Here is a 15460-nt window from a genome sequence, read left to right as displayed (position 1 = left end):
CCCATAGTGTGACAACCATCCCCATAGTGTGACAACCATCCCCATAGTGTGTGACAACCAACCCCATAGTGTGACAACCAACCCCATAGTGTGTGACAACCAACCCCATAGTGTGTGACAACCAACCCCATAGTGTGTGTCAACCATCCCCATAGCGTGACAACCATCCCCATAGTGTTTGACAACCATCCCCATAGTGTGTGACAACCATCCCCATAGTGTGTGACAACCATCCCCATAGTGTGTGACAACCATCCCCATAGTGTGTGACAACCATCCCCATAGTGTGACAACCATCCCCATAGTGTGTGAAAACCATCCCCATAGTGTGTGACAACCATCCCCATAGTGTGACAACCAACCCCATAGTGTTTGATAACCAACCCCATAGTGTGTGACAACCAACCCCATAGTGTGTGACAACCATCCCCATAGTGTGTGACAACCAACCCCATAGTGTGTGACAACCAACCCCATAGTGTGTGACAACCATCCCCATAGTGTGTGACAACCAACCCCATAGTATGTGACAACCAACCCCATAGTGTGTGACAACCAACCCATGATGGGGTTGGTTGTCCCAATGTGTCAGAGTGTCTTTGATAGTTAATTGCCTCTTTGTTACAATGAGTTGGAAAATGAGAGGGATACACATTTCAAGCAAACACCTTAAGCTTCAATTTAATGTAGGAATGACTATTGAAAGATGTTTTGATGATGAGCAATCATCAAAACAGTAAAAAGTGTGACAACCAACCCTGTTCTCCCCTACAGATGATCTAGAGCCCAGGCTTAAACTTTTTTCTTATTCTCATTTCTCATCTGGTTATAAAAGTATTCATTTTATTCAGTTAGGCAGAGTTTCCTTAAAGCCCATGTTTTCAGGCCCCCGCAGGCCTTGTTTCTCTACCACTGTCCTCATACAAATTGGGGGGGAAGTGTGCCAATGATCTTTAGGAACACTTTGAGTAGGAAGCATCGGCTGAAATGTACAAGTGCTTTGTTGTTGTGGGTAGCAAGGGAAGCAGCAATCAAATCAAAAGCGGCAAACAAGCCCGGGAATTTAGGAATGCATTTGCAAAGTGCAAACACACAGAGAGAAAGAGAGAGAGAGTAAGAGAGAGAGAGACGGCGGTGTGGAAGCTGTGAGAGCGAGGAGCAGAGATGAGAGGAAACAAAAAGAAACTGTTACACAAGACAAAGTCAGGACTTGATCATATCTGAAATGATGACTCCTGCACAACTCATTACGTGTTGAATGAATTCATCCTGCATCCACACTGACAGAGCATTCTGTGTGCTTGTTTCTCAGTAACAAGAAATAGCATCCTATATGTCAGAGCTCTCCAAAGGAGGAGAAGATGCTCATGAACCTCATTCTGAAAACCTCCACAGTAAAGTTCATGGAAATTAAAATACTTGTGTCCAGTGATTTGTTGTGATTTGAGCTCTATGAAAAGAAGGTGTCTGACTTGTTGACAGAACATAGAAGAGACCTTGGGTAGGCCCACAAAAAAATAAGGTATGCCCCAGTAGTCTGTTACAATGTTGTAGCTGAGTCATCAAGCTTCAAATCTGACTCAAGTCTCAAGTCCCCCTGTGTCTCAGATCAAGTCTGAGTCACCAAAGATGAATGCCAGTCTGAGTCAAGTCCCACTACCTGAGGATTTATAAAGAGGACAGCTGTCTTGCTCTAAACTATACTGACTGTCTGATCCTGGACTGACTGTGTGGGAGGTTTTGTTAGCATATAAATTGTGTCACTTATCAAGATTAGAATCTGGCTGGTTTTGTCTGAATTCAAATGATCTATGAAGTTACAGCTCTGTGTGTGATGTGTAAATGCACACTGCAAAATGTGAACTGGGGAGACACACTCTTAGTTTCTTAGGTGGGATTGCTGATCTACTCAATCATACATGTTGCACCACTCTAGCTTGCATTAGCTGTAAAATCTTCCAAAATGAAACTCACACTTCTGAGCATCTCTTTAGACATCCTAGCAAGATCTGTTGCTAAACAAGACGCCACGGAACGTGCACACAAGTGAACACGTGTCAGGTCTTTACTGGTGTCGTATCTTAACAGCCCGTGATGTGTAGATGTAGAATGAACTTCGTGACACTGGCCATCTTGGATAGTAATCAGATTTATTACAATCAAACAGCATCAGCATCAGTAACAAGCATCGCGACTGCTTGGAGGACGACCGGGCCAGATGAAGTCGCCTCCCTTCTATCTCCACGTTCTGGCTTAAATACTATGAAGGTGCACTCAAATTAGAATGAGGGTGTCCTTCAAACATATACATATATGGGCTCTTCAACACAAGCTTCAAGTTAGCTGCTATTTGACTCCATTTACGAACTCCTTGTTCTGAGTATTTACAAGGACATCAGCTGTTACTGTCAACCATATATTTGCCTAGGTCAAAGGTGATCTTTTTTAAGCCTCCCCTAGAGACACCTGGAGCCATTGTGCTGTAACACATTCTGTTGGACAAAATTGAGTAAACATGAGATACTTCACTGGAAACTGAGTAAATTCTAAGGGCTTCAAACTAAAAGCTAACAGAAACTATCAAAGTCTTCACATCATGCAAAGTCCTCCATAAACTGCAAGACATTCAAAACTCTGCTGCACGCCTCCCCACCTGCACCCGCTCCCGTGACCACATCACCCCCGTCCTCCAACATCTTCATTGGCTCCCCGTCCCCTACCGCATACAGTTTAAAATCCTCCTCCTCACCCACAAAGCCCTCCACCACCAGGCCCCTTCCTACCTCACTGACCTCCTCCACCACCAGGCCCCTTCCTACCTCACTGACCTCCTCCACCACCAGGCCTCTTCCTACCTCACTGACCTCCTCCACCACCAGGCCTCTTCCTACGTCACTGACCTCCTCCACCACCAGGCCCCTTCCTACCTCACTGACCTCCTCCACCACCAGGCCCCTTCCTACCTCACTGACCTCCTCCACCACCAGGCCCCTTCCTACCTCACTGACCTCCTCCACCACCAGGCCCCTTCCTACCTCACTGACCTCCTCCACCATCACACTCCTTCCCGTAACCTGCGCTCCTCACATGCCAACCTCCTGTCCCCACCTCACAGAACCAAGCACCGAACCTGGGGGGACAGAGCCTTCTCAGTAGCCGCCCCCACCCTCTGGAACTCACTCACCTCCCATAAACAAAACTGCTCTGACCCTTCAGCTTTCAAATCTCTTTTAAAAACTCATCTTTTTAAGTTAGCTTTTCATTTGTGATTGTACTGTTGTGTTGTTTTGTTTGATCTGTGTTATTTGTTATTTGTTTATTTTGCTTGTATTGATTTTAAGAATTGTACAGTGTCTGCAAGTTCAAATGCAATTACTGCTTTAGTCCAAGTGCAACTCATCAGTGCTCGAGTCTAAGTCCAGGACTCAAAGTACAACTCCAGTCAGAGTTTGGCAACACCAGCTACATTAGTTTTCCATCAGTGGTTTTCTTTTTTCAAAGCATGTTCTATACACTAGGTCAGAATACAGACATTACTAATATATCCTCAATGTTTATCCACTAAGAGTAACAGGAGTCAGATTTAACTTATTCAATGACAAGAGAAAAAAAGAGTCGACCCAGAGCAGATGTAAAGAAGCTGTTAGTCTTCTGACAAACAGGAGGGCATAAAGATCATTCAAGTTTACTGTCTATTGTACATTTCACAAAGGAGGATGACAACAAGGATTATTTCAAAACTTTCACCATCCCTCTCATTTAAACTGTGATGATTTCTGACCATCAGTCTGTATCTTTGTTGTTGCTGTATTGACCTGCAGTTAACGTCAACATAATGAGACCAATTTTGGAAAGAAAAGTGTTCTCTGGATTTAAAGAGCAGTCTACAATCTACCGCTGGAGTTGTCCAAAGTCCATCCCTGGTGGTAAACATGTCTTATCTTGTGCAAAAAGTAGTTGGAGCGGTTCTGCTTTCAACAAACCTCTCAGACGCTCTGGAAATGTTCCCTGTGAGCACTGCATTTATTGAAATTGGTTATATCATTTAGTGGCATTATACACGACAACCAGTGAAAAAATCTGTTAACTGAATGATTCATTTTTTCCAAGTAATTTTGTCATTTGTTCATCCCACTTCCATTTCATTTCTGTTCACATTGATGGTGTTGAAAATAGCTGTTCTGGAGACCGAATGATTTCCCCGCACTCGAGCTTCTGCCAAAAACAAGCAAAGGGGACATATGGCGTCCATCCCAAAATTACAAGTCACACATGGCCTGTGGAGAAAGCGTTATACTCGTGCAGCAGGAGATTATCAGCCACATTGATGCTATCTTTGCATACATCTCCACTTAAGCCCTGAAGGCACAGGTATTGCTATTACCTGAGGACTGGAGGTCATGTGTGTGATCTTCATTGAATGCCAACCTGCCAGGTCCGACAGTCAAACAAAAAGAAACATCATTTTTATGGTCTGTTGTTCTGTTTTTTTATAAACCTCCTCTCAGGTTAGGACTGCAGAGGCAGGGCTGGCATTTTAAATACAAGTTTTGACAGCCTTCTGGGTGCAATTCTAGGCGGCTTACAAAACATCAGAGACTAAGCTGCAGAAACAGAAAAGTTTAATTAATCAGAGGAGTAACATCCCAAAACCTTCAGATTTATGACATGCACAAAACTGGTGCAGAACATTACTCGATCCAGATGGCTTTGCAGTTATTGTCTTTTTGCCTATTTATTGCAGGGGAGAATTTACTGCGGAGTGCCTTTAATTCAAAACAAGTCTATAATATCAGTATTTCAAAATACTACAAGCTTTGTTAATTTGGTGCTGCACACAAATCTGACACCAGTTTTAAGACCAAAGGAAGTCCCCAGGTAGTTAAAGTCATCACTAGAGTGAGTGAATCACATTTATCTGACTGTATTTGGCTGCAGAAGAAGAATATTGAAGCATTTTGCCAGAAAGTAAAACACCTTAGGTCAGATAATAAGAAACAACTACATAAAATACCATAGCTATGCAGATGACACACACATTTACATCACCATATCACCAGGGGATTATAGTCCCATACAATTGCTGAGTAAATGCATTGAACAAATCAATGACTGGACGAGACAGAATTTTCTTCAGTTAAACAAAGAAAAAACTGAAATGATTGTTTTTGGAGCCAAGGAAGAAAGGTTAAAGGTTACTGCTCAGTTCCAATCTGCACAGATGAAATGTTCAAACCAAGCCAGAAACCTTGGTGTAGTCTTAGACTCAGACCTTAATTCCTGCAGCCACATTAAGACAATTACAAAGTCAGCCTACTATCACCTTCAGAATATATCAAGGATTAAAGGACTTATGTTTCAGCAGGATGCAGAAAAACTTGTCCATGCATTTATCTTCAGCAGACTAGACTACTGTAACGGGGTCTTTACAGGACTCCCTAAAAAGTCCATCAGACGGCTGCAGCTCATACAGAATGCTGCTGCTCAAGTCCTAACAAGGACCAAGAAAGTAGACCACATCACTCCAGTTCTTAGATCTCTACACTGGCTTCCTGTCTGTCAGAGAATAGACTTTAAAATCCTGCTGATGGTTTATAAAGCACTGAATGGTTTAGGCCCAAAATACATTGCTGATCTGCTGCTACTATATGAACCACCTCAACCTCTGGGGTCATCAGGTACTGGTCTGGTACCACATATCTGGAACACACTCCCTGAAAGCTGCAGGTCCGCTCCAACTCTCCCCTCTTTTAAATCAAAGACTAAGACTTTTTTATTTGCTACTATCTTAGCTTATTTTAACTCACTTTAACCTAATTTTATTTTTAACATATTTCTAATTTTCCTTTTCTTTTTTGTTGTATTATATTTTTCATTTTAACTGTGCTCTTTTATGCCTGTCTGAATGTTTCCAATGCTTTTAATGTTTTAATGTAAAGCACATTGAGTTGCCCTCTTGTATGAAATGCGCTATACAAACAAAGCTGCCTTGCCTTGCCTTGCCTTGCCTTGCCTTGCCTTGCCTTGCCTTGCCTTGCCTTGCCTTGCCTTGCCTTGCCTTGCCTTGAAAGTTATAAGGAAGAACAGAGACACATAAGAGAAAGGTTTCAATGTGTCTGACTCAATGATAACTGAGAGTGCCTCGCGGCTAAAAGCACAGTCAAATGACAATCTGTCCCACTTCTGTCACCAAATCTTCACCTGTCACTTCACACTATTCTTCCCCTTCATCTGTAAGTGATTCTGTCATTTCCTTTTCATTCAAGTTAAGGAAGAGTTAGACAGTAAGAGAGAGAAGACAGCAGCTCAGCTTTGGGAGTCAGCAGAGAAATATCAGGAACCGGTCAGCAAAAAAAGTCTCAAACGTTCCCCTGAAAGATAGATTTTGAACCTGAGAGTGACCAGAGTAGCAGCAGAGACCCGAGTCAGGCACCAGCAAGGGAGTATATGTGACTGTACAGCTGTGAACAACGCCATAACAAATCTTCTCAAGCTTCAATGGCTTTCCTGAATAAAAGCAGCCATACAAAGAGGCAGCCGGGCGAGAGCGACAGTTAGAGGAAGCGTGTGTGATTCACTTCAAAGAAGCATTGTACTTTATCGAACATCTTTTGAAACACAGACTCAGTCAAGTTCTGTAATGGTCAAAGAACAAAAATACGGCAAAGATAATTAGAGCACATAATTCTCAGCCAAGTCTCCATTTCTGACAGCACAAACGGCAGTGACAACTTCCAAGGATACGAGCAGAGAGAAACTATTTTTAAAGAGCTCACAGAGGGAGGGAGGAAATGAAAAAGCAAAGAATCAGACGTACTGTAGATATTGAGGAAATGGAAATCTGAGTTGCAGCCTCAGCGGAGGTAGATTATATCCATCACTTTTGGTTTTAAATTTGGAGTAATGATAATGGTGACAGTGGCAGCCATGAACTCTGGACCTGGCACAGAAGACTGCACTGCATTATTTATAGAGCGCACAGCGAACAGAATCTGGACACACACTGAAAACCTCCTGCGTTGGCACACAGTCCTCTCCAGCAGGGAAATATTAGGGCCAAATGTGAGATTTGAGGTTCCAACACAAGAATTACATCCAACATAAATCCAAGAGTAAGTGAGCTGTTACAGCTCGACGTGTTTCTACTGTTAGTGGATATCAGAAATAACATCAGAGACTTAAGAGGAATATATAGAGGATGTAATATCCAAACTATTGGTGATTCCTTTCCACTTTCTCTTCTTCACACAGAAAACAAACCAATGTCAAATTAACTGGACGTCTTTCCCTGCATTGAGGTGTCTCCAATGAGGGGGGGAATCATGGACGCTGTGTCCTCTGCTCTGAGGAGGAGAGGGACAGCCCGGCCATGTAACAGTGCATAGTTCAAAAGCCAGCATCCCCTAAATACAAGTGGGATGGTTATACTGCTCGTCTGGTCTCATCAGTCTTTTCCTCTATTTTCTGGCCGTCTAAATTCACAGAGTAGTCTCTTGATCTATACTTCCCCCTTTTATGCTCCAAATTGGAAACCATTGCCCCGCCCGTGTCATCAGACACAGACATGGCTTCCTCAGATGTCGGTCTGTGCAGTTCTGAGCTGTATAGGGGATGGGAAGGCGAAGTTGAGACCGATGGGGATTCCAGTGTTACAGATATGTCTTGTGGTGGGCAATGGGAGGAGACTTCTGAAAAACCGGCCCAGTGCATTGAAGACCTAGGGAGTAAGGGTAGGATGTGGCAGCTTGTCAGCATAAAACCAAGAGTAAGTGAGCTACTACAGCTCGACTTGTTTCTACTGCTGGTGGATATCAGATATAATGTTGGAGACTTAAGGGAAATATATGCAGGATGTCATATCCAAACTATTGGTGAGTCTGTTCCACTTTGTCTTCTTCACACAGGAAACAAACCAATGTTGAATTAACTGGAAGTCTTTCTCTGTATTGATGAGTCCACAATGAGAACTTTAACACCTTTTTGATATTTATGGGGGGAATCATGGACGCTGTGTCCTCTGCTTTGAGGAGGAGAGGGACAGCCCGGCCATTTAACAGTGCATAGTTCAAAAGCCAGAGTAACCCAGGTTAATAGAAGAGTTTCATAGCTGAGATTCATAGCAGAGTTTCGTAGCAGAGTTTTATTGTGAAGGGGCGAACCCAGCCGTGTGTTGTACTTCCTGTGTGGCGACTACAACACAGGTGAAGGTGATTGAAGCATTCCCTTAAGAGCACTGCACGGATGAGCGGCCACCATGAGCACAAGCGAAAACAAAGATTGGAAGTCGATTATGAGAGCACCTGCAACGCACCCACCTCTCATGGGAGAGGAGAAGAGGGGAAAAACAGGACAAGGACTATCTGTTGTGGAGGATTTGCACGGTGAGCTCTAAACGCCAAACATTTCAGAAGCTGATGCTAACAGCCGATCGCTATGCTAGTGGCTAGCGCTGACCGCTAATGCAAAGTTCTACTGCTCCATGTGTTATGTGAGATGCTAATGCTGAACTCAACTACACAAGGAGATGGACTGAACTCAAGTGCACATAGAAGGTGGCAAGCGAGGACTGTGGAAGCGCACATTTGAGTAACAAGAGTTAGAACTGAGAGTAAAGGCCTGTTTTGATTATCTTTTTACTTGCCTGGGTAAGATTTGTGATGTTGTGATAAATGTTGTATATTGTGACGATTGTGTTTTTGCTCCTCAATTAAGTCAGTAAATATGAGGAGAAATCCTTTAAAGGAAGACGCTGTGTTGCTGTGGTTTCTTCTGATATTGTTTGGTTCACTTTAGGCTCCATAGTCGTTCCTGTCCTGTACTGCTCGTCTGGTAAGACTCCATTAATGCTGAGTGATATATACAGGTTCAAGAGCAACTCATGCTGCCATCCAGACAATGCCTTTTACAGGAGAAACCTTTCATATCTCAGCAAGACAGTACCAAACATCATTCTGCACAGACTATAGAAGAAGGGTCTCACTCTTCTTTTCATTCTGACATGGTATAGATTTTATTCTGATGTAAAATAATAAACTCTGATGTTTGTATTGATGGAGATTCACCTTGATTTGTTCCCACAGTCAGAGTAGTCTATTCTGCTTTATGGTAGGATTTTAAGATTGCAGCCTCACCACTGGAATACATCTTCTGAAGGCAATTCTTTTATTAAAACTTGAGAAATGAAATGATTTCAGTCTTTTTCACGAGTTTGGAGTTATGAGCAGTCAGACAGACTTTAAACCATCTTTTAATAAAGCGCCTTAGATAAGTGAGAACTGTGTATGACTGTGTATGTAACAAATATCTGCTTTATGTTTATGATGAAATGTTATTTCAGTCACCAGCTGAGACAGGACAGAACGAATCAGACTGATGGAAACTATGACTGAATCATCTGTGTCATCACTTTGTTCTATGATTGGTCTTCTTTATAATCAACAGCTCCTCTGTTATTGTTCTACACATTGCATCTACAATATTTAAAACCCTGACTTTAATCAACCCAGCAACATATGTTTAGAATTCCCTCTGATTCCTGTCTAATCTAACTCCAAACTAATTCCATTTTACTTCTCACAGCAAATAAAAAACCCAGGCACAGAATCTGTCAAAATAAGCTCATTACCTTCAATTCATGAAATCTTAAAGCTGTAAGTTTCCCTTTCTGCATTTAAAACAGTCATCTGAAATTGAAGAGGGAGACTTTGCTGTCTCACAGACTTCTAATCTCACTTTGCACAAATCATAATACTGCTGCCTGAATTGGATTTCTTTCATCCTGCAGATTTTAATACAGAGAAGCTGTGTTTTGACAATAATGTGTGTTTTTGAGTGATAAAAAGTGTTACAGAACATCTTTTCATTACATGCTCTCATACCCAGACAGAAGGGGGATTGATTGAATTCTAGTGCTGGAGCTGTATTATGAGAAAAATGATTTATACACCAAGGCAGAGCTGAAAAGATAAATATCATCATATTGACCTCTACTGTTTGTTTCTGTGCATTTATATTATTTCATTATAACTAAATTTATTCCTTTGATTTGAGTGGAACCAGCTGATATGTTTTTCATATATCTCTCTTTGTGATGTTTGCTTTTAAACTTGGAGTTATAACTTTGCTGCTAACTTTAAAAAGTGAAATTAAAGCGTTGGTATTTATGCATGCTTCAGATTAACTCTCAATGTTTTTTAGAAATGAATAATAGGAATATAACATTTTGTTGCATGGATGTGAAAGAGACAGATCATTTTAGCAACTATTGCAACAAACTTCAGGACACGACTCAGGCAACAAAGTGATACAGAATGAGACAATAGATAAATACATAAAATCCACTGATTGAGACTCTTCACATTTCAGAGCTGTGGTTCCCATCTTGGCTGTCAGATGGTGTCATGTTGTGATCGCTTGGTTTAGTGCTTCTGTTTATTGTTTGGATCAAAATATCTCAATAGATGTTGGCTGAATTGCCCCTGCAAATTTGGCACGGACATTCAGAGTCTCGATGTGATGAATTTTAGCACATTAGTTTGCAGTTAAGAACATTTCACCATCTAATGGTGTGTTACAGCAGGTTCAAAGCATGCCAGTGGTGTTTGCTGTCAGAGCAGGCTGGCAAAAATAAAGCCAATGAGGATTTGCAAAGTGCTGCAGTTCTTAAAGTGTCCACTTGAGGCTGGGTTCAAAAGCCAACAAAGCCCTGATAGCTGTCATGTTAAAGCAGGGGTGTCAAACTAATTTCAGTTCAGGGGCCACATACAGCCCAATTTGATCTCAAGTGGGCCGGACAAGTAAAATCATAACATAATAACCTATAAAGAAGGACAACTCTAAAATTTTCCCTTTGTTTTAGTGCAAAAAGTACAAGTAAATTATGAAAATTTTCACATTTAATGAACTACATTTTTACTGAAACAGCTGTTTTGTTTTTCGCCATGATAAGTCTCATAGTGGGGCCAAATATTATATTCTTTATGCACTGAAACCTGCTCCGAACACACCAAGCACACAGGTTTCCCACTCACCTGCATTGTTCAGGCGAGCTCCATCAGCACAATGATTGTATGCAACCCCCAGAGAACAAATCTGATATAGCGGTTACTTGTATTTAAAAAATTGCAGTTAATGTCTTCTCTGTCATTTTTACATTTTGAGAAGTCATTCGCGGGCCGGGTTGGAACCTCTGGTGGGCCGGTTTTGGCCCGCGGGCCGTATGTTTGACATCCCTGTGTTAAAGTGTACATCTTTACAGTAGAATCAAACATGTTCACAGCCTGGTTGGAACATGATTTTGTTCTCATTATCTCATTTCTCTTTTCATGACTGTTTTAATTGTATTAAAGCTAGGAGTTCTGCATATATTCTGTTGCTTTAATATTTTACAAATTTTACTTTTATTTATTCATTCATTCATTTTTATTTATCTACTCAGTTTTATTGACATTTTAAGCCTTCATTTTATTTTCAACTCTTATCCTTACCCCTTTTTAAATGTATTTATTTTAACTATTTATATTCTTAAGATTAATTCGGCGCTTTAACTTATTTTAATTACATATATTCTATTGTTGTTGGTGTGCATTAGTCTGTATTTTAAAATCTATTTTCTTTGTTTTTTAATATGTCTTGCCATTATTTTTATTTCTGCTTCTTTCTTGTTTTCAATCGCTGTAAAGCACTTTGGGTTGCAATTGACTTGTATGAAAGGGGCTATATAAATAAAGCTTGATTGATTGATTGATTGATTTGCATGATTGGGGAAGTTGTGGATTGACAGACAGGTGTACACGATGAAGCTGTTTGCCAGGAAGCTCAAGTCCTACCTCAAATCCACCTCTTTCTCTTTTATTGATTGATTGAAAGTTAAGTCCTGACCAAGCTTCTCCAGTATCATGTCCCTACCAGGAGATCATCTGGTCAGTTGCTATTGGTCACTCCCAAAACAAGGCTTAAAACTAGAGGTGACCGAGCCTTTGTGGCGGCTGCCCCTCGGCTCTGGAACAACCTGCCCCAACATATCCGCTCTGGGGGATCAATTGAGGTTTTTAAATCCTCTCTTAAGACTCACCTTTTCTCCCTGGCTTTTAATCAAGGTTGAGTGGACATCTGGCATAATCTTAATTACATTTTAATCTATTTTATTCTATCTTATTTCAGCTATTCTATCTTATCTTTTTTGCTTTTGATCTGTGCAGCACTTATAAATAAAGGTTGAGTTGAGTTAATTGGAGGAAGCATTTCCAATATGGCAACTACCACTGTCTAACTTCATAACGCCTCTTCAGAAACCAGAGGTGCGATGTCACTGAGACTTTATCAATGATGCTGCCCATGGTCAGATTCATCAAAGGTGTTTTATGAAAAATATTGTAATGAGGAAGTTAAAACAATGATGCCTAATATTTATTATCTACAATTACAGATGTAAAAGAAACATTCTCATATTGTTTCTTACATTTGAATATACGATTATTGCTCCAGGAAATAGTTCAGCAGAATTAACAGAATTTGATGTAGACGTTTGTTGTTTCTTCACAAGGTGTGTGAATAACTTCCCAAGATTTCACCTTAGCATAACCATCAGGTGAACAGCACAGCCTCACAAAGTAACAGTTACACTGCTGTAACACACTACTGTGTGTGGTCGCGAGGTTAGTGTCTATGGCTGCTACACATATTCATCCATTTCATTTCCCTCCTTAAAGATGGAGAGGTAGTTTGGTTTATGAGCACCTTCCTTCCAAATCACTTAAGAAAAGGGTTTCAAAAGAGTAGGAGGTACTTCATTGAAGGCTAAATCAAACCAACTGTATTCTCCTACAGACAGTTAGCATCACAGATTACATAAGACAAGGTAATATGATCGACTGCAGCATGCAAAAAGACGCTGATACATATCTTTGACTACATTTATGTAGGTTTAGACTGTGGAAAACTCAGTCCCAGTCAAGTTTTGGAGCCTATCATCAGCAGATGCCTCATTGGAAATACTGACTCAACCTAACTTTCAGATTCTACATGAGGAGAGGCAAAGAGATGGTGTTGAGCTGGGTTGTGTGCAACAAAGATTGAATGGGTGTGTAAGTGGTTTCAAGTGCTTCCAAAGCCAGCCCCAAGTGGACACTTGAGGGACTGCAGTGTTTAACACTTCTTCCATCATCTTTACTTCTCAAGACCGGAGGTTTCCACTTGAACAAAGCCTCATTGACAGATATATGTTAAGTTTGCAAAACAGTCTTAGGGTAGTATAACTTTTCCTCAACTTTGTTTTGAACCTGGGTCATGATGTGTCAAACTTGTATTTATCAGGCTTTTTTCAATGGGTGCAGTTTGGGAGATCTTGGAGCCTGATCAATACCAAGAACTAAAAGCAAAGAATCTCACCCTCTACTCTACAGTGCTCTATTCCTTTTTTATATCATATGTGGGTGTCCAGACTTTTTCAGGAGCACTTCTGAGGTCATAAGCCAAAAATGTTGGAAAGCTATCCATAAGCTACGAGCTAAGAGCCAGGGATATAAATAAGAAAACAACCTTTTCCTCCCACCTTTTGATCTTTTAAATCCTGTCTCACACGCTCTCTTTCTGTCTGACACACACACACACGTACACACACACACACACACACATAGAGGTGCTGACGACTCTCACCTGTAAATCTTGTATCTGGTAGAAAATCCCTGCTGGAACCTCTCTCTGAACTCTGTGTACTCCGGACATCTGTGGAAAGGTCCTTTCTCTGACAGCAGCCAGTCCAGCTGCCCTCCGCTCTGCCTCGTGTTGAAGCCCCACGCCGTGGAGCTGGACGGGGACAAGGAGGAGGAAGAGGAGGAGGAGGATGAAGATGATGTTAACGAGGGGGACGACAGGGAACCGTGGAGTGACTTCCCGATGTGTCCCCCACCGCCCACTTGTTCAGCTCGGGTGGGCCATGGAAGCCATAGCAACACCCAGGGCAACCATAGGAGCATGAAGGAGGACGCCGACCATCTAGCAAGACAGGAGGAGCCATAAGAGCACCTCTCTCTTCTCATTGGCCAAGGAGTCGCCATGGTCCTGGTGGTGATGTACTAGGGCACCGAGGACCGGCATTTCTTCTGACAGTCACCTCCCGATGGCCCTGAAGAGAGGCAAAGACACATTTGACTTTAGTATCATGATGAGACATTTAAAGCACATTTAATAGAAACTCCAGACTGAATGACATTTCCTTCTACATTTTATAATTAAAAACCCCAAAAAATTAAAGCTGCGTAATGACACCCCCCCTCCCTTACAGCAGTGCTCAACAAGAAACCATCATAACAGTGAGGCTGTTTTCATCTGGCCTGCTGTGAATATGCACATGAAAGAAATGCCCTGCATGTCAGAGACGCACATAATTATTGTTATTAAACCATGAGAATTAATTCAGTGAACAAATCAGAGAGACACTGCTTTCATATCTACAAAGTCACTTTGTGCTCATACAAACTACATTCCACTGATGAGGCCACTGCTTCTCATCCAGCCCCATTTCTATTGTTCATACCCAACTGCAACTTCTGCTCTCAAAATATGAAGCCAATGCAAAAGTGTTATAAACTGCAATTCATCGAGCGTCAGCTTAAGGCTGGATGCAGAAACACCGGAAACCAGATACACACCCATTCGAAAAAGACGATCTCTACAGCAGAATAAACATGTTTACAGCCTGGTACAAAAAACGAGTGTTGTCTGGATAGCTCATTTATATATCGGCACACACTGTATGGGGGGTTGAATTTTTTTCTAATGCAGCAATTTCAAAGATATTGAGATTACGAGTCCTCCAATGAGAGGCACAGCTGACTTGATTTACAGGGGGGAACACTGTAGCTGTTAGCTAGGTGGCTCAAAGCCCGCCTCTTTACCTCACAATCACTCGACAGCAGCAACATGGGTGCCGCCGCCGCCGATTGACCTCAAAACAGCGCTTCAGAAACAGATGGGTGACGTCACGGATACTACGTCCATTATTTATTCATACAGTCTAGTGAACCAGCCTGGTTCACAAAAAGGCTTCAGTCTGAATAGCTCTTTTCTATATCGGCACACACTGTATGAGGGTGAATTTGTTCTAATGCGACAGTTCAGAAGCTATCATGAGTTTTGCCCATTTAAGGCCATGACTGATTTGATTGTCAGGCGGTAGCTGTTGGCGAGGAGGCTCAAAGCCCGCCTCTTTACCTCACACTAGCTCTACAGCAGTTAGGTTGAGTTCAGCATTTCCAATATGGCTACTGCCAACGATTGGCTTCAAAACAGCAGTCAGGAACAGATGGGTGACGTCACGGATACTACGTCCATTATTTATACAGTCTATGGATCATCCCCAACTGCAACCTCTGGTCTCAAAATATGAAGCCGATGTGGAAGTGTTACAAACTGCAATTCATCGAGCGTCCACTTGAGGCTGGTTGCAGAAAATCCAGAA

General features: G+C 41.8%; 1 protein-coding gene across 1 annotated transcript in view; it reads right to left on the bottom strand.

Moving 5' to 3' along the window:
• Positions 1-15460, bottom strand: part of brinp2 (bone morphogenetic protein/retinoic acid inducible neural-specific 2) — a 330627-nt gene that overhangs the window by 198673 nt on the left and 116494 nt on the right. Inside the window, exon 2 of the mRNA XM_034702125.1 lies at positions 13657-14125. Coding sequence (XP_034558016.1) covers positions 13657-14057 — 401 coding nt within the window. The 5' untranslated portion in view covers positions 14058-14125. The remainder of the gene's footprint in view (positions 1-13656; positions 14126-15460) is intronic.

The sequence above is a fragment of the Notolabrus celidotus genome, chromosome 15 (genome assembly GCF_009762535.1).
Source record: "Notolabrus celidotus isolate fNotCel1 chromosome 15, fNotCel1.pri, whole genome shotgun sequence".
Taxonomy (NCBI): domain Eukaryota; kingdom Metazoa; phylum Chordata; class Actinopteri; order Labriformes; family Labridae; genus Notolabrus; species Notolabrus celidotus.
Note: the sequence above shows the minus strand (reverse complement) of the source record. Positions and strands in the feature narration are given on the sequence as shown.